Here is a 16,891-nt window from a genome sequence, read left to right on the forward strand (position 1 = left end):
GGTCTGCCTCGATCTGATCGGTGCACTTGTTTGCTGCAATGGGGATAAAATATACCGGATACAAATTATTTATAACTTGGCACAGTATTTCTTTTTTCTTATGATGTGCTTGCATGCAGATCAGATGGAGAGCAGGGCTGATTTTCATATGCTTGTACCCGCTACGGACACCGTTAACTGGATACCGAATATTTCAACAGATTTTGGCTTGGCTAACTTATAGTAATCTTATGGTTTCTTTTACTTTATTTCTAACTTTTTTTTCTTTTACTTTTACTTTCTTTTATGCGTATTTTTTTTGAAAATATTTTAATCATTTTCATGTGGGTGCGCATTGCGCAATAAATGCTTGTGTTTTATTATTTTGTATGTTCGTTTATTGCTTGTTAGAGTGTTCTATACCAAAGTGATTATGTGAGTCAAAAATTATATTCGTGTCAGACTGTAAACTCGAAAATAACGATCGCCGTTAATGCCATCCGGTTTATTATGTAGTACTGATGGAAACGCCAGAACGCGTAAAAGTGTACGTACATGTATCAACACTTATAAGAGTATTTGCATAATTAACAAGAACAGTGCATTAGTACGTACTTATTCCATCGGAGGTAAATTCAGCACAACATCCATGAGTGCCTTTCAGTTATACAAAAAAATGCCTAAAAAAGTACATGCTCAAGAATAGTAGGAGATACTGACTGGAAGCGTTTCAGGTATCTTCCTCATATCACGCTAGCTCATCGAAAGTTTTTGATACTACTTATACTTTTTAGTGACGCTTGTCTGGGTAAATGCTTAATAAAGACTTTATTAAAACTTGTATATCAGAAACCAGGTATACCTGTACTTTCAGTCTAATCGCCATATCGCATTGGTACTCTGATCCGTTAAATGCACTTCGCCAACCATCATGTCAATAAACTTTCTGTGGTGCAATAAAATGCAGGCAAAACCGAAATTTAGAAACCGGTTCCGTTAACATGATGATATGTACCCCAAAGAAAAACGTATCTTCATTGCGCCGTCTGCTACAACTGTTACAACGATGCGTGGTGGATCCGTTTTTAGTTGTTCTAAGATCTATGTACACCGACACGCGTTTTATGTTTATCACCTTGCACAGCATACCAATTAGACCAAAAACAGTTCTGCATTATAATACTGTTTACAGAAAAGGATTCCCGCAGATTGTTATTTTCCCTCAATATATTGCTCTTTCGTATACAGTGAGGATCGCAATAACGTAAAAACGTGATAAGATGGAGCGTTGGCGAGGTCGTACAGCAGTCGTTACCGGTGCGTCAACAGGTATTGGACATGCAGTTGCCGATGCACTGGCTCATCACGGAGTGAAGGTGGTCGGATGCGCGGATCTGAATATTTCCAATATCGAGGTGAAGTTTCTTTTCAAAATTGGATAGACAACTTTTCATTTTAGATTTACGTCGTACCTTTAGAATGTTTATTGCAGGAACTAGCGAAGAAATACGAGCAAGGGCCCGGTAGCGTGGAAGCGATCGAATGTGATCTCACTAAACCGGAACAAATCACCGCCATGTTCCTGCATATTGAGAAGCAATACGGACACGTTGACATTCTCGTGAATAACGCCGGCTTAACGCATATGGATACGCTGTTAACTGGACGAACGGAGAAGTGGCGGGAAATTTTTGAGGTATCACTAGCCTTTTTAAATTCCATGTTTTGAGGGGTTTACATTCATCGTTGCAGGTTAATGTTCTGGGATTGTGTATATGCGCTAGGGAAGCGCTGAGGCTAATGCAGAAATCTGGAGTTACCGATGGGAACGTGATCAACATTAGCAGGTACGTTTTGCATGCAACGATGCTTTATTTTTAAAAAAAACACATATGCATTTTGTTTTCACGTATACATAGTTTAACGTATGATGTCAATGAACTAATGTTTTTTCTAATTAAAAGTGATTCTGCTTGATATTGTAGAGGTTCAAAAAACCACTTTTACAATTCAAAAGTTTAACTGCAAATCAGTAAGGCAGTACCACCAAAGGGAAACATAGAACCTCCACAATATTCCAGAAAAAATTTGATGCTTTCCGTCAACGATCCAGTTTCTTATGTGTGTTCATAGCATTGGCGGCCATACTCACATAGACTTTCCCGAAGGGCACTTCTACTCCGGGACCAAACATATGGTGACCGCTCTAACGGAAGCACTGCATCGCGAAGTGCGCGCCATGGAACCGAAGAACAACATTCGCATAACGGTACAGATATGCGAAAGATTAAACTGTCTTTTCATTTACCATAAATTTAACAAAATTTGGCACCTAAGCAGGATATCAGTCCTGGTATCGTGATTACGGAAATCGGGACCAGGGCGATGAGCCAGGCTGTCCTCCCGATGCAGCCCTCCAACGCTCTGGCCAATGACTACCAGAAGCTCGACGCCAGTGATATCGCTGACAGTGTATTGTTTGTTTTAGCGGCACCGCAGCATGTTAATGTAAAAACTCTTATTGTGTGCCCAACCCAAATGCCACAGTTGTAGTAAGCCGAAAATAGAGATCAGTTGATCGGTATTTTGCAACGCGTCTCAGACTACACCGCTCGATAATAGGCCAGAATGTGCGGTTTTATTAAACCAGAATAACAAGCTATCGTGGAAGTGCGGTAATCTTGCTAAAAATATTTGTTTAGAATATCGTACCTAGACTTAAATACAAAAATAACAAATTACTGATACTTTAAGGTACAGACAGATTCTCACATGAAAAGCAACAGCCCATACATGTACGTACGTACATACGCTATTAATTTTGTTTCTGTACGAAAACACACACCGGTACATATCAAGAGACAAGAGTCAAACAGAAAATTGATAAGAACGATACGTCTGGGTAGTATACCATAATTACAAACTGGTTCCGGCTTCGCCAGAGAGCCCGGGCCGCTGAAAACGCATACCTGCAAATGCGGTTGCACATTTTCTAGGTAAAACTGGTTTCTATCGGCGGTGAAACCTTACTGCATGTTACTAGCTGCAGTCTGCATCCGTTTTCGTCTGTGTTTAATAGTTATAAACCACTCGACCGTTTTGTTTGCACAGCTTATCATTCTTCGGACAGCTTCACGAACCATATACTGTATTTGTGTCTATCCTGAGATAAAAACTAATAATGGAACGTTGGCAAGGTCGCACCGCACTGGTCACGGGTGCTTCGTCCGGAATTGGCTACGCCATCGCCGAGGCGTTAGCGCAGAAAGGAATGAAAGTCATCGGTTGCGCCAGGAATATCGCAAAAATTCAGGTACCATCTTGTGATATAGTAATAATTATATACCTTTTAAGGAAGTATCGTTTTCTCAGTTAAAGCGGTGTGTGTTTCAGGAACTGGCCAAAAAATATAAAGATGGACCCGGGAGCCTGGAAGCCATCCAATGTGACATCAGCAAACCGGAGCAGATCACGGCGATGTTTGAGCAGATTGCCAAGCAGCACGGGCATGTTGATGTTCTCGTTAATAATGCTGGCTTGAGCCATGCGGATACGTTGATGGCGGGTCGGACTGAAAAGTGGCGCGAAGTCTTCGAGGTGGGGCAGTTCAGCTTCTCCATTTCCTTTCTTTATGTTTTGATTTATACGGTATATGTGCAGGTTAATGTCCTTGGACTGTGTATCTGCGCAAGGGAAGCGTTGAAGCTCATGCAAAAGGACGGGATCATGGACGGCAATGTTATCAATATTAACAGGTAGAAACTGAGTAAAATAAAAATACTAATCTGAACTAATATGTATCCGCACTCCGCAGTATTATTGCCATCCGAACAAAAAATACAGCATATTTTTTTCCTTTATTATTTCGAAATTTTCTTGTGAAATGCAGCCAATCCGGACACGCAGAATTCCACTTTCCGGAAGCGCATTTTTACGCCGGGACCAAACGTATGGTCACTTCGCTTACGGAGTCGCTGCATCGTGAGATTCGCGCCATGGAACCCAAAAACAACATCCGCGTAACGGTACGAAAACTTAGCACTGCCAATCGTTGTGGCATGTGAAGTATACCGTATGTTTTGATGGCTCCATTAGGATATAAGTCCCGGAATTGTCGTCACGGAGATTGGGGAAAGATCGGCCAGCCACGCGGATCATGCAGTGCAACCACCCACTGCTTTTACCGCCCAGTACCAGAAGTTAAATTCCAGCGACATTGCCGACAGTGTGGTGTACGTGTTGTCTGCGCCACAGCATGTTAATGTCAAAACTCTCATTATTTGCCCCACACAGCAGCCAGAATTGTAGGCCTGCTCCTACACCATCTGTAATTACAGATAATAATTCCCAATTTATGCGTATTTTTTTTAAAATGGCGTTTGATGTACCTATGCAGGTACATTGTGTTTTCCGCTTAAGGTGGAAGCATTTGGTTTTTTTTGAAATTGGGCACAGTAGAAACTCAGCGCGAATGTTGAAAAATCGGTAACGTCTTGCGAACTAAACTACTATATGTCAGGTTTGCGTGTTTTGTAACTGTCGATTCGTAGCACTTACCACCCCTTAGGGGAGTCCATAAAACTGCGGATATTCGATCAGTATAAGTATTAAAGTGCACTTCGAAATACTTGACTTAGGGGAAGTGGCCCGGTACATGGTGCGCGAAAACTTTCGCTTTCGCACACTCCCAAACACTTCTTAGCTTTGTTTTATGACACTCTGTAGCCAGATAATTTGTACACAAAAGCATGAAACCCGTTTGTGCGCGCAACAGCCGGTTCGGGAGTTATTAAGTTAACAAAATTCTAAAAAGTTTAAATGCACAGTCCGCCGTCCGGTGTACCAAAAGTCTCATCATGGGCCGAACTCCTTCAAATTTTGCACGTAAATGCGATAACCGTGAAGATCGTTTTTACACCGATCCAATGTTCTAACACGTTTCTCACGTTTTAAAACGAATTTCACAAATTTTAATATTCATTTTGAAATTCATAAAAAATCGTGGAAGTCTGGATCCTTGTAAGAACGATCTTCATGGTTATGTGTATTTATCTGCAAAATTTGAAAGGGATCGGTTCGTAATAAAACTTTTGGTACACCCGAATCCATTTAAACGTTTTGGAATTTTCTTAAAGCCATAACTCTCGAACCGGATATTGCGCGCACAAACGGTTTTCCCACCTATGTATCTGTATATCAATCATCCGGCTATTAAATGTCATAAAACAAAGCAAAAAGGTGTTTGGGAGTGCGCGAAAGTGAAAGTTTTTGTACATATACACAAATTTGGTACCATGTTCCCTTAAGAACTGCATTTTACTGCCATGCATTCACTTACATTTAACGGTACAGAATTTCGAAGTACAAAGTACTGTACTACATGCCTACCTGCACATTTGTGCATACTTTGTACCGATAATCAAACGAATCCATAATATGTCACTTATACTATATACTCGTATCTGTATGTACGTATAGGGGGAATGTAACTGCTGAGGCCAGCACTCCCTGTACTTGCTGCCGTCACCCGCCTGGAGTGTGACGTTACGGCATTACATACGGTTAAATCAGGCGCGGTAGATAAGCACCATATTTAGCCACAACGTAAAACTCCAGCCGGATGACGGCAGCAAGTACAGGGAGTGCTGGCCTCAGCAGTTGAATTCCCCCTATATATAGAGGGCAAAACCAGGCAGCTTCCGCCGTTCCCCTGTATTGCTGCCGTCACTCGACTGGGGTTTGACGTTGTGGCTATACATGGTGTTATGTACCGCGCCTGATTTAACCGTATGTACTGCCGTAACGTCACACTCCAGGCGGGTAACGGCAGCAGTACAGGGAAACGGGCCGAGTAGACTTGTTTTTCCCCCTATATTTGGAAATGCAGAAAATGCTCACGTACCGTTTCTACTTGTTCGAAATTTATTAGCCCATGCCAACAAAGTTAATTCAAAAAAGAGCGGTTCTTGCTAGTGTACAGCCCATGCCTATAAGTCGATACATATTAGTACGGCAAAGAAAATGGGACAAGCCTGATCTACTCTTGTGGCGCAGTTAGTAAACGATAAAATTTTCCAGCCATGTTTTTAGACTTGTATCCACAGTATACTTAAAGTATCCTCCAAATTTTTTATTTTCTACTTATGAAACTATTATTCTACTTACGAAACTCTTATAGACATGGATCACTGTCAGATCAGTGCTAACAAACATCGGCCAAAATGTTTTGCATGGCTAACAAAAACTATTGTACCACGCCGGGCAACCCCAGAAGCTGAAAGCTGGAGTACAGATTTCTAGGTGAAAACCAGACGCGCATGCCAGTACATATGTCAACGTACAGATGCTGTTAGCCTCTGTACATTACTACGAAAGTCACACTCATTTCAGTTCGTATCAACAAACAAACAGAAAAATAAAATAAACGAGCTCGTAATAATAAATTACTCGTATTCACACGGACACTAAAAATGGATATTTTACCGCAACTACAAACTTGTTCCACAACGTTTGGGAAAATAGTACGGGTTGGTGCAACTGCATGTATGTGTGGTAAAACTGATTTCTGTTCGCGCTGAAGTCTTATTACGCAGTCACCACATGTACGCGAATAGATGTTTTCAGCGAGAAAAACTGCAGTTTGTATCCGTTTTTACCTGTGTCTAAAACGTTAAACGACTCGTCTGTTTAGTAGCTCGCATTCGATAAGGAGGCTAGTTTTTCGAAAGACGTTTGAACACTTTCACGAGATACGTCCGATATACTTGTATGATTGTAGCGCATTTATTTTCCTGATAAAATTATGGAACGCTGGCGAGGTCGAACGGCCCTAGTTACCGGTGCTTCATCCGGTATTGGCTACGCCATCGCCGAAGCGTTAGCGCAGAAAGGAGTGAAAGTCATCGGTTGCGCCAGAAACATCGCGAAAATTCAGGTTCCAGTTCCTGATACAGTATTAATTAATAAAATGTTTGATTATAGCGGTATATGTCTTTTCAGGAAGTATCGTTTTCGTAGTTGATAGTGTGTGTGTCAGGAAATTGCCAAAAAATACAAGGGGGGACCCGGGTACCTGGAAGCCATCCAATGTGACATCAGCAAACCTGAACATATCTCGGCAATGTTCGAGCAGATTGTGAAGCAGCACGGGTATGTGGACGTTCTCGTGAATAATGCTGGTCTAAACCATATGGATACGTTGATGGCGGGACGAACCGAGAAGTGGCGCGAAATCTTTGAAGTAAACAGTCGACAGTGCTCTGTTGTAAAACCAATCGGCTTTAATTGTTATCTGGATAGGTAAATGTCCTCGGACTGTGTATCTGCGCCCGGGAAGCGCTGAAGCTGATGCAGAATAATGGAATCATGGACGGCAGTATCATTAATATTAACAGGTAAACTATGAGATAATGGTGTAATCGTTGCGTACAATTCGGCTGAGTTACTTATGTACACTGAATCGGCATTTTCCTTGCGAAGTACAGTTTATCCGGCCATGCGGAATTTCACTTCCCAGAAACGCACTTTTATTCTGGAACCAAGCATATGGTCACTTCGCTAACGGAGTCACTGCACCGTGAAGTTCGTGCCATGGAACCGAGAAACAGCATCAGAATAACGGTACAAGGAACCAACGCTAATCGGTGTATCTTATGAAGAATTTATTTCACGTGTTTTTTGTTCCGCTCTATCAGGATATAAGTCCTGGAATTGTTATTACGGAGATTACGGATAGATCGGCGAGTGACGTGGATCATGCAGTGAAACCACCCGCTGCTTTTACCGCCCAATACCAGAAATTGGATGCCAGCGACATTGCGGACTGTGTCGTGTACGTGTTGTCGGCGCCACAACATGTCAATGTTAAAACTCTCATCGTATGCCCCACGCAGCAGCCAGAATTGTAGGCTGGTATGAACTATGGACACTCTGACAGTACGGATGACATAACTAGTAGATTTTAAAAAATCTATCAGTAGATTTTAAAAAAAAGATATAACATCTACGGTAATTCAAATACAGTGCATTCCGCTTAGCACAGTTATGGAGGTGGCTGCCCTTTCTTGGAAATTGTGCTGGACTACGTACATGCTTGTGTTTGCACCATGTTTCATTATTCTCTGCTGTACTTTTTTGTTCGGCAACAATGAGTACTACCACTAACACCTTGAGGTGATAATGATAATGTCACAAAACCGCGATTCTTCATCGAATATTTCACCTCCATGCTTGACTACAAAGGCTGTTATGCTAATCTGGCAAAAAGAAAAATTTTCCGACGACTGAGAACTGAACTCAGGACCTGACGGTATCTGTCACCGTGCCATTTGATCAATCTACAGCCGTCCGCTCTATCATCGGTAACTGTACATGCAAATTAAGTCAAGCCGCAGTACGAACTGATCTTAATCACCCGTTATGGTTGCTGGTCAGCCTTTTCTCAGACAGCGTACCTACCGACTACCGGTAATTGCTCTCAACACTCAACAGTGTTCAGCGGTGCTGTAGTTTATCCGAGTTTTAAGTTCAATACAAATCGCTGAACTATAGAGTATAGGGCAGTATCCCAAATTTTGCAACAATATTCACGTCAGTAACTTGAAAAGTATGTAGTCGTACACAATGATAGCCTTAAACAAGAAACAGCATCGGCTTCGCCTCCGCTTTTCTTGTGGTCTCCAGTCTACGGCCGGTTTATTCAAATGATTTCGATCAGCTATTTAGTTAACATCTTATTCCTTCAACGAAACAAAATGATCCGAAAATACGCTAAAACGCAGATAGAATAAGAAGTGAATTTATGGCTTTTATTCACTTTCACTCAGAAGGGAATTTTTGTTAACTTCTCCCTCCCGCCCTTGATCGAGTCTACCAGGTACTAAATTTCCACTAAAGGATGCTTGCAATAGATGCTGGTGGTAGTTCGGTTACTCGTTTACCTAGCGGTCTGTGTGCTCTGGATAGTAGCGGTAGTTCGGTCACTTGTTCACCTAGCGGGCTGTGTACTCTGGATAGTAGTGGTAGTTCGGTCACTCGTTTACCTAGCGGGCTGTGTGCTCTGTATAGTAGTGGTAGTTCGGTCACTCGTTCACCTAGCGGGCTGTGTGCACTGGATAGTAGTGGTAGTTCGGTCATTCGTTTACCTAGCGGCCTGTGTGCTCTGGATAGTAGTGGTAGTTCGGTCTCGTTTACTTAGCGGGCTGTGTGCTCTGGATAGTAGTGGTAGTTCGGTCATTCGTTTACCTAGCTGTCTCTGTGCTCTGGATAGTAGTGGTAGTTCGGTCACTCGTTTACCTAGCGGGCTGTGTGCTCTGGATAGTAGCGGTAGTTCGGTCACAGCTTGGCTCTGTGAAACTAAAACCGTCTGGCCGGGTTTTGGAATATGGGCATTCTGATTATGGAAATGGTTTCTGCTGATTCTATACGGGAAAGCTGGGTTCGTGAATCCCTTTTTATTTTTTGTGGTAATAAAGATCTAGAATGTACAGTAGATACTAGATACCGTACTATTATTCCGTATTATACGAAATAATTTACGGACTGTAGATACTGATTATCATTTATCAATCACTGTCTTTAGTTTTGCTCGGACTGCAATGAAAGGTTAGCCCGTTTGAACGATTACTATGGTCAGTTTCTTTTACAGCTGCCTTCAAATGGTTTTCAACGACAGTTCTTACTCTTAAGTTCTGTTTTTAAGCGCTTTAATTTGCTAACGATTTAAACTGTAAACGAAGCCATCCACTAGCAGTATCGTTTGTGCTACTGCTCATTGGCTTTTCCAGTTTTGTAGGAGTAAAAGTTCAAACCTTTTTGATTTGTTGATCTAAAAAGGGTAACAGTTTAAATTTACTGATTTTTTGCTCCATGCAAGAGGACTTTGAAATTGTTTTCAAGGTCACCTTGAGCTTTCTTCTCTACCGGCACCGGCGTTTGTGCACGGGAGCCGGAGTAGATATTACCAAAACAAAATGCATGTGACATAGTTTCCAGACATGCTGAATCGAATGGCGTTAGCAGTTTTTCGATTAATTTTTTGGTTTGTTCGGACCAGATCGTACGGGGTTTTCCGTTGTAATATAGATCTCTACCTTGATACTCGTAATCAGGTTTTATTAGGAACTATGAGGATCTTGATGCTGAAGTGATAGGGAAAACCAAAATAATGATTGTGTAATGTTTCAGTTGGTGTAATCGGAAAGCCGGAAAGAACATACATTATATGGCGAAAAATTGAAAATGCAGAGTATAATCGCTCATTAGGTCTCATCTCATCCAGTTCTTGCAGTTTACGTAATATGCTGCAAAGCAGAGCTCCTAAGATTACATACTTACGTAATTGCTATAGTACGGTTTTTCTATCATTCTGTGCTAAAGTCGAATACGTATCAGCAGACAGACCAAAGAATGATAAGATTAACAATACCGCAGTTACAAACTGGTTTCGGTAGGCAAACAATACCCTTGCTGAAACTGCATGTTAAGAATTTTCTTGGCAAAACTGGTTTATGTGAACGCTTGTTGTGTATACATATCCGTATTTTAAGGCAGTGCAGTGGTCGCGACTCGTCTGTACGCACCGCCATAATAATCTGCGCTTAATGCAAACTCGTCAGCATTGTATGCAAAGTCTACTCAACATTAAATTTAATAGCCGGATTTTTTTCAGTTTTTGAGAAGGAAGTTTTACTTTTTTTGTCGACCATCGGAATCGTGCTTTAAGAGCAGTAAGAATACAATCATGGAACGCTGGCAAGGCCGAACAGCCCTGGTTACCGGCGCTTCGTCCGGTATTGGCTATGCCATCGCCGAGGCGTTAGCGCAGAAAGGAATGAAAGTCATCGGTTGCGCCAGGAATATCACGAAAATTCAGGCACAAGTTTCTAGTACTTGATGAACCACTGATCATCTGTTATTTAAAATGCTGCTTGCAGAGTAAATAACGCTCACGTTGCAGGAATGTGCGAAGCAATACAAAAATGGACCCGGCGTCCTGGAAGCCTTCCAGTGTGACGTTAGCAAGCCGGAGCAGATCACAGCGATGTTCGATCACATTGCACAGCAGTACGGGCATGTTGATGTTCTTGTGAACAATGCTGGTCTGAACCATATGGATACGTTGATGGCGGGGCGGACCGAGAAGTGGCGAGAGGTGTTCGAAGTAAAGTGAACACATTCAGTTATATTTTATTTCATCAGCATAGTGCTTAATATTTGTGCAGGTCAATGTCCTTGGATTGTGTATTGGCGCTAGGGAAGCGCTCAAACTAATGCAGAAAAAGGGGATCACGGATGGCAATATCATTAATATTAACAGGTGCGCGATGAAATGATGGCATAACGGCGTATATTTTCATGTATCGTTGTACTTCAGCAGAATTTCAATAAACCGAAGATCGTACTTTCCGTTGCGATAATTCGGCACTTTTACGAACTTTAGTTTAGCCGGTCACGCCGAATTCCATTTCCCCGAAGCGCATTTTTACTCGGGAACCAAGCATATGGTCACTTCGCTGACGGAGTCTCTGCACCGCGAGGTCCGCGCGATGGAGCCGAAAAATAACATCAGAATAACGGTAGGTTGAGCTGGTACTTGTGCGTACGGTGAAATTAGATGCTTTTTTTGCTTTTAATAGGATATAAGCCCCGGGGTCGTGATTACGGAGATTGTTGGCCGAGCGCTCAGTCAAGCGGATCATCCACTGGAACCGTCCGCTGCTTTTACCGCCAATTACCAAATGTTGAATGCCAGCGACATTGCCGACAGTGTGGTGTACGTGCTGTCAGCGCCACAACATGTCAATGTGAAAACTCTCATTGTTTGCCCCACGCAGCAGCCGGTATTGTAGATGCGGACAACTGGCACTGTGTGAGTAATGTATGTAATCACGAATGATTATGTCAGACATCAGACCAACTGAGACGGTGTTAATAAACGCTTTCACTCTTCTTGTCTGCTTCTACTCTTTATTCACCTGCCTCTTGAATTTTTCGGGAATGCATTAGTTGTAAGAGGAAAGAAGGAGACTCGGGCAAGTAGACAAATTCCAAAACCGCGCCCTTGGGTCTGTCTGCCTCCATGACGCCCTTTGTTGGCTTTTTCATTACCTCGATCCCCAGTTTTTTATCCATACCGCATCAAACGAGATTTTACTATGAGCCGCACTTAAATGTTTTAATTATTTTACAATGGAAGCCAAAATTGTCTTACATTCGGTCCGGGACCGAATGACCAATAAAAATAAATGGCCAGGACCAAATGACCACTAAACAGAAAACGCGCAAGAATACGAACACTTGTTCCTGGCGCATTACCCAACGAAAACCATCAAGCGATATCTCAAACGAAAGATAAAACAATTTCAAGAATTTCGATACCAAACATGTCATCCTTCATGAGATCTAGGAGAAAATCGAGCCATTTTAGTTTGTCGTAGACAAAGCACACGATTTCTGTGTGAAAACTGAAACCAAACCGCGGATGCAAATCCTATGCTATGTCTACGAGAAACTTTAGATGCCTCGATTATCTCTTAGATCTTATAAAGAACAACTTATTTGGTATCAAAATTCTTGAAATTTTTTCCTCATTCGTTTGAGATATTGGTCGATGGTTTTGGTTGGGCAATGCGCAAGGTGCAAGTGTAAATGTCAGCAGGCCGATGGCCAGTCAAAAATTTGGCTGTTTGAGTACAGAAAAGTGCTTAGTTGCGCGAGTTTTGTGATTACATAAGTGTAAGACAATTTTGGCGTCCATTGTAAGTGCTTTCTTCATATACATAGCCGGAAAAGCCAGAATAAATTTTGTTCTGGCTTTTCCGGCTTCGCTTCGGTTTTATAGTGGTAGCCTAAATGGGTGCACTTCCATAGCTTAAATATTTCTCTCTTACGAAAGAAGGCTTAGGCAGTACTACATGCACTATTTACGCTTGACAAGCGAGCTCGTAAATTTGTAGCGCGAGTGCAAAAAACTACGCAAACTGGATCACATGCACCGAGCAAAGCTTGTCACTGAAACGTGCCATAAGAAGCGGAATTGTGGGGCTTTGCCAAGGATCTGTCGAACCATGTCCGATCCAGCTAGTAACTAGTACAGTTCGTCAAGGATTATTTGTGGCAGTATCAGAACGTGAACATATGGAACGACAGCGCAGCGCAGCAAGCAGGCGGTTTTGCAGTTATGCCGGGCGCGGTACGACATCGGCCAGAAGAGGGCCGAGGCGCGATTCAGCGTAATCAGCAGATGATAATGGATGATCATGGGAACGACCGCATATAAGACGTACATGCGTAATGTGCATACCGGACTGCCCATCCTGGCTGCTCCGTGAGCATCCGAGACGAGGACTATGGTACTGCCGACACTCTCATACACTATATTACAGCACAGTAAAGCTGTTACGTACAATATGTTGAACGGTGTCCGCTGCGCCTTGTTCGCCAACGTAAATACAAGTGTCAGAGAACTGAAAAGAACGGCAAGTGTCTCTGTGGTAACGAGACTTACGGATGCAGGTGCTCTTAGAAATGCGTTGTATGCTAGTTGCAAAGAGTGCGTGATGTTGAGAAGGTTCACCGAGGACACATTTCGGACACTTGCTGCGTTTTACATTGCTGTAACACATGGAAAACGATTGGTCGGTTGGCAAAAAGTGCGGCACTTTAATCAAGGAAAAAAAATTTTGTGATCCATTTACAGAGTAGAGTACACTTTAAACAAACGGACATGTGATGGATCAGGGAATAGTGGCTGTACAATGCGCAGGCTTAAATACGATGGTTTGTTTTGATGTGCGTGTGACCTACAAGTACAGAAACCAGTAATAACTTCCGGATTTTCCAGGAAAATTAACTTGATCACATGGCGGGAAGAAAACTGCCTTAAGAAGCTGAATCTCGATCAGCGCTATCCGCATAGTTCAAATGACGAGCTGGCCATCCAGATTAAACATCTTTTGGAGGGAATCAGACCGCTATATTGGAAACCGATTTTCCTTTTAAACCGGATAACAACAGTGTGCGATTATACTGGATGAACATATTACTGCTTGTAAAACGAAAAAAGTTGCTTTTGTTACGCTTCGCCCATTTTTGTTCCACTTCGAAAAACAACCGGCCCGACCCTGGTGATTGAGAATCATTAAAAGTCACGTTGGGATTGGGTCGAAAGGTTATCGTGAACGCGCAACGTATTTAAAAACAAAATACTTACCGATCAGTCAGCTGACCAGACACGTTTCTCCATTTCATGAGGATGCCTTCAATTGTACGGCATATTTTACGAATGTTATACGTTAATTGGTAATTGGAAATGTCATGTGCTAACGTGACAGGCCACCGTTAAGTACGGTTAAAAATCATCAGTACTTTGCTTTACGGTTGCGACGGTTTCGACAACGATGATCTGTATGCACCTCTGGAAAAAGGAAGTACCGCCGGTCAACTAAATACCGGTTGACTAAATACCGCCGGTCAATTTACTTTGACCCAGTTTACGAGCATCGGGCTGTTTGATGTGCCAGACCTGGTCATTTTTCTTGTCTACCCGTTTTTATTATGGAATATGCTGTCCGTTTGGCGCGGCAGAGCGCTGCTAATCGGGCAACCCAGCGAGCCGATGAAAAGCGGGCGGCATTCCTTCGTCGTTTCCTGCTGCTCACTCTATACACGGGCAGCGCAATGATATGTTGGTTGCCCAGCATATTCTACTTTATGATCCCAACCTCCTTCCCCAGTGTTCGTATGGGCGCAGCAGTGGGCAAAGTCCAGTCAGTTTTGTACAGCCTGCAGCCTGTTTTGGACCCTGTGTTCTTTTATCTAACCGCTGGTAACGCCTATCGTTATGTGCTGCGGATCTGCAAAAGGAACAGGGTTGTCCCAACAGGACTGGCTGGTGACATTGGAAAACAGCCGCATGCCGCAGCGAAAAAAAAGTCTCAGCGCGTGCGTAACCAGCGGAGACGATTATGACGTTGTAGCGTGCTGCTGTGTGCTTGTGGCATGACCCATTGCTTATAGGGACTAGCAAATCAAAATTTTAAATTTTCATATAAAATTGTTAAAAGCAAAAATTGTGGAGTCGAAGAACTGGAAAAAGCAGTTTAAAGGCATTGCTCACTAAACCACTCACTTGCGAGCCCCGTCGTACATGTTTAGTACTCCAATTTATATCAATAGGATTCATGTTTGAATTCGCAGACAATTTCACAATACAGTGTAGTCCAGTACTCGTACTGAACCTGAGCGCAGTATCGCAGAAACAGCAGAGTAGTACCTGTTACGGAAACAGTCATATCTGCTGTTCGATATTAAGATACAGATACAAGGAGCGCGATGCCCGGTGGAAAAAGCGAAGCCAGTGTCTACTCAGTAGACACTGTCTAGTGTGTATGAGTCTACAATCTCTTCTAACGGACACTACATCAAGGTCATCCAAACGAGGAGTGGGGCAAGTTGGTTCCATGCACTCGAGCCACGGGTAACAAAGCCCGTGAGTTATGTTCCATTTCCGTGGTTCGCATGGTTCGCCATCAGGTTTTATTATAACTAAAAAATGTGAAGGTACTGGGTTGACGATGGGATGTAGCTTACTGTTTGACGCAAATGTTCACTATGCTTTTATTGCTTTGATATTGTACAAGCTGCCGGTCGGCGATGTTGCCGTTTTCATCCGTCGGTACTTTTAGAAATGTGGTTCTACAACAGGATTGAGTTTTTGCTGATTTATGACCGTTCTGCCACGGCATGCGACACGCTTTCGTCGGTTTGCTTAGAGCTTTCCAAGGTGTGTTGCCTTAGTAAGGTCAAATATCTTGGCAGGCGAGAGATAGTGATTTATTAATAAGGTGTAAATAGATGTATAATAAGGTACTAAGGTTATTATTAAGATTAAGATTCTTCTTATTACTAAGATTTTACCAATGATGAGAGTAATTCATACCTGTCTACTTATTGAACTTCCTAAGGCCGCTATCGAGGCTTTCGACAGCATGTTTACAGTTTTTAACATATCTTGCATTGGATTTTCTAATTAGAAAAAATTGAACAAGGTTTCGAAAAAAATAAAAATTTTCCGACGACTGAGAATTGAACTCAGGACCTGACGGTACCTGTGGCTATGCTAATTATTATCTACAGCCGTCCGCTCTGCCAACTGAGCTATCGTCGGTATATGCAGATGCAGATAAAAGCAGACCGCACTACAAAAATCACTGATCCTAATCATCCGTAACGGCTGCTCGTACAGGTTGATTAAGAAAGTATACCTACCGGCTGCCGGTAGTTGCCAAGTACACCGATGGTTTATGCTGTACTTAACGGCGCTACGGTGGATCAGATAGTCGCTAACCGGTAAGTGCATTCTCAACCACAAGTGTGCTTTGTACGAGTACTGTGTTGTGAAATTTACCCGGGTAGTAATCCAAAAATTACTGTAATAAGCTGGATATTTCAAAATTAAAATATTTTTTTTACTAACATATCGCAGATTCAGAAGCCTGTATTGATCAAAGATCTGAGATGACCGCGGCATATCTGAATACCGATGTCCTTTGAACTATTACAGAGACATGTTCTCGATGGAATTCGAAAAGCTACAAAGAGGCCGTGCAAACAAATAAATGCATGGACGGCACATCCATTTGATAGGATGTAAATAAACGGGATATGCATTAACGATCGCTCGGTGGACGCGAATGCGAAGGCATTACAGTTAGTTGCTGCATAAACCACATCGGATGCATCACAACATGTGTCACCTGCTGACAAGGGAACGATATTAAAAATTAATGTAATTAATGTACTCTAAAAACAGCAAAACATTTTACCATTAATATGAACTGGATAATCCGTACCGTTACCGTCTGGATGCAAGTCTGCGGTCTGTTTCCATATTATCCCAATAGTGAGGCCG

The 16,891-nt window shown here is 42.5% G+C and overlaps 3 protein-coding genes and 1 non-coding gene across 4 annotated transcripts; 3 read left to right on the forward strand and 1 right to left on the reverse strand.

Annotated features, from left to right (window-relative positions):
- The first annotated feature begins 1,083 nt into the window (after positions 1 to 1,083).
- On the forward strand, positions 1,084 to 4,497 carry LOC129590649 (uncharacterized). Its single transcript, XM_055485984.1, has 11 exons — positions 1,084 to 1,394; positions 1,472 to 1,675; positions 1,732 to 1,826; positions 2,113 to 2,248; positions 2,320 to 2,531; positions 3,059 to 3,080; positions 3,158 to 3,292; positions 3,373 to 3,576; positions 3,640 to 3,734; positions 3,869 to 4,004; positions 4,075 to 4,497. The coding sequence occupies exons 1-11, from the start codon at positions 1,260 to 1,262 to the stop codon at positions 4,285 to 4,287; spliced, it is 1,587 nt and encodes a 528-aa protein (XP_055341959.1). The 5' UTR covers positions 1,084 to 1,259; the 3' UTR covers positions 4,288 to 4,497.
- Positions 4,498 to 6,701: 2,204 nt separating this feature from the next.
- Positions 6,702 to 7,919, forward strand: LOC129590627 (dehydrogenase/reductase SDR family member 11-like). Its single transcript, XM_055485949.1, has 5 exons — positions 6,702 to 6,913; positions 7,016 to 7,219; positions 7,279 to 7,373; positions 7,464 to 7,599; positions 7,674 to 7,919. Exons 1-5 carry the CDS (start codon positions 6,782 to 6,784, stop codon positions 7,884 to 7,886), a joined length of 780 nt encoding a protein of 259 aa, XP_055341924.1. The 5' UTR covers positions 6,702 to 6,781; the 3' UTR covers positions 7,887 to 7,919.
- Positions 7,920 to 10,448: 2,529 nt separating this feature from the next.
- Positions 10,449 to 11,944, forward strand: LOC129590626 (dehydrogenase/reductase SDR family member 11-like). The gene is made up of 5 exons (XM_055485947.1): positions 10,449 to 10,852; positions 10,937 to 11,140; positions 11,202 to 11,296; positions 11,420 to 11,555; positions 11,616 to 11,944. The coding sequence occupies exons 1-5, from the start codon at positions 10,721 to 10,723 to the stop codon at positions 11,826 to 11,828; spliced, it is 780 nt and encodes a 259-aa protein (XP_055341922.1). The 5' UTR covers positions 10,449 to 10,720; the 3' UTR covers positions 11,829 to 11,944.
- Positions 11,945 to 16,050: 4,106 nt separating this feature from the next.
- Trnay-gua (transfer RNA tyrosine (anticodon GUA)) lies at positions 16,051 to 16,147 on the reverse strand. Its single transcript has 2 exons — positions 16,111 to 16,147; positions 16,051 to 16,086 (listed from the first exon to the last, which is right to left on the reverse strand). It is a non-coding gene; the product is annotated as a tRNA-Tyr (tRNA).
- Between the last annotated feature and the right edge of the window lie 744 nt (positions 16,148 to 16,891).

This window comes from Paramacrobiotus metropolitanus, unplaced genomic scaffold, assembly GCF_019649055.1.
Source record: "Paramacrobiotus metropolitanus isolate TYO unplaced genomic scaffold, Prichtersi_v1.0 Parri_scaffold0000041, whole genome shotgun sequence".
NCBI lineage: Eukaryota > Metazoa > Tardigrada > Eutardigrada > Parachela > Macrobiotidae > Paramacrobiotus > Paramacrobiotus metropolitanus.

What these genes read in the sequence shown, in the direction of transcription:
- LOC129590649 (XM_055485984.1), top strand. Translation starts at nt 1,260, where the DNA reads ATGGAGCGTTGGCGAGGTCGTACAGCAGTCGTTACCGGTGCGTCAACA. An exon ending in GGAATATCGCAAAAATTCAG is followed by an intron (nt 3,293 to 3,372) that starts GTACCATCTTGT and finishes TGTGTGTTTCAG; the next exon opens with GAACTGGCCAAAAAATATAA. An exon ending in AATGTTATCAATATTAACAG is followed by an intron (nt 3,735 to 3,868) that starts GTAGAAACTGAG and finishes TGTGAAATGCAG; the next exon opens with CCAATCCGGACACGCAGAAT.
- LOC129590627 (XM_055485949.1), top strand. Translation starts at nt 6,782, where the DNA reads ATGGAACGCTGGCGAGGTCGAACGGCCCTAGTTACCGGTGCTTCATCC. An exon ending in AGTATCATTAATATTAACAG is followed by an intron (nt 7,374 to 7,463) that starts GTAAACTATGAG and finishes TGCGAAGTACAG; the next exon opens with TTTATCCGGCCATGCGGAAT. An exon ending in GAAACAGCATCAGAATAACG is followed by an intron (nt 7,600 to 7,673) that starts GTACAAGGAACC and finishes CCGCTCTATCAG; the next exon opens with GATATAAGTCCTGGAATTGT.
- LOC129590626 (XM_055485947.1), top strand. Translation starts at nt 10,721, where the DNA reads ATGGAACGCTGGCAAGGCCGAACAGCCCTGGTTACCGGCGCTTCGTCC. An exon ending in AGTGGCGAGAGGTGTTCGAA is followed by an intron (nt 11,141 to 11,201) that starts GTAAAGTGAACA and finishes ATATTTGTGCAG; the next exon opens with GTCAATGTCCTTGGATTGTG. An exon ending in AATATCATTAATATTAACAG is followed by an intron (nt 11,297 to 11,419) that starts GTGCGCGATGAA and finishes TACGAACTTTAG; the next exon opens with TTTAGCCGGTCACGCCGAAT.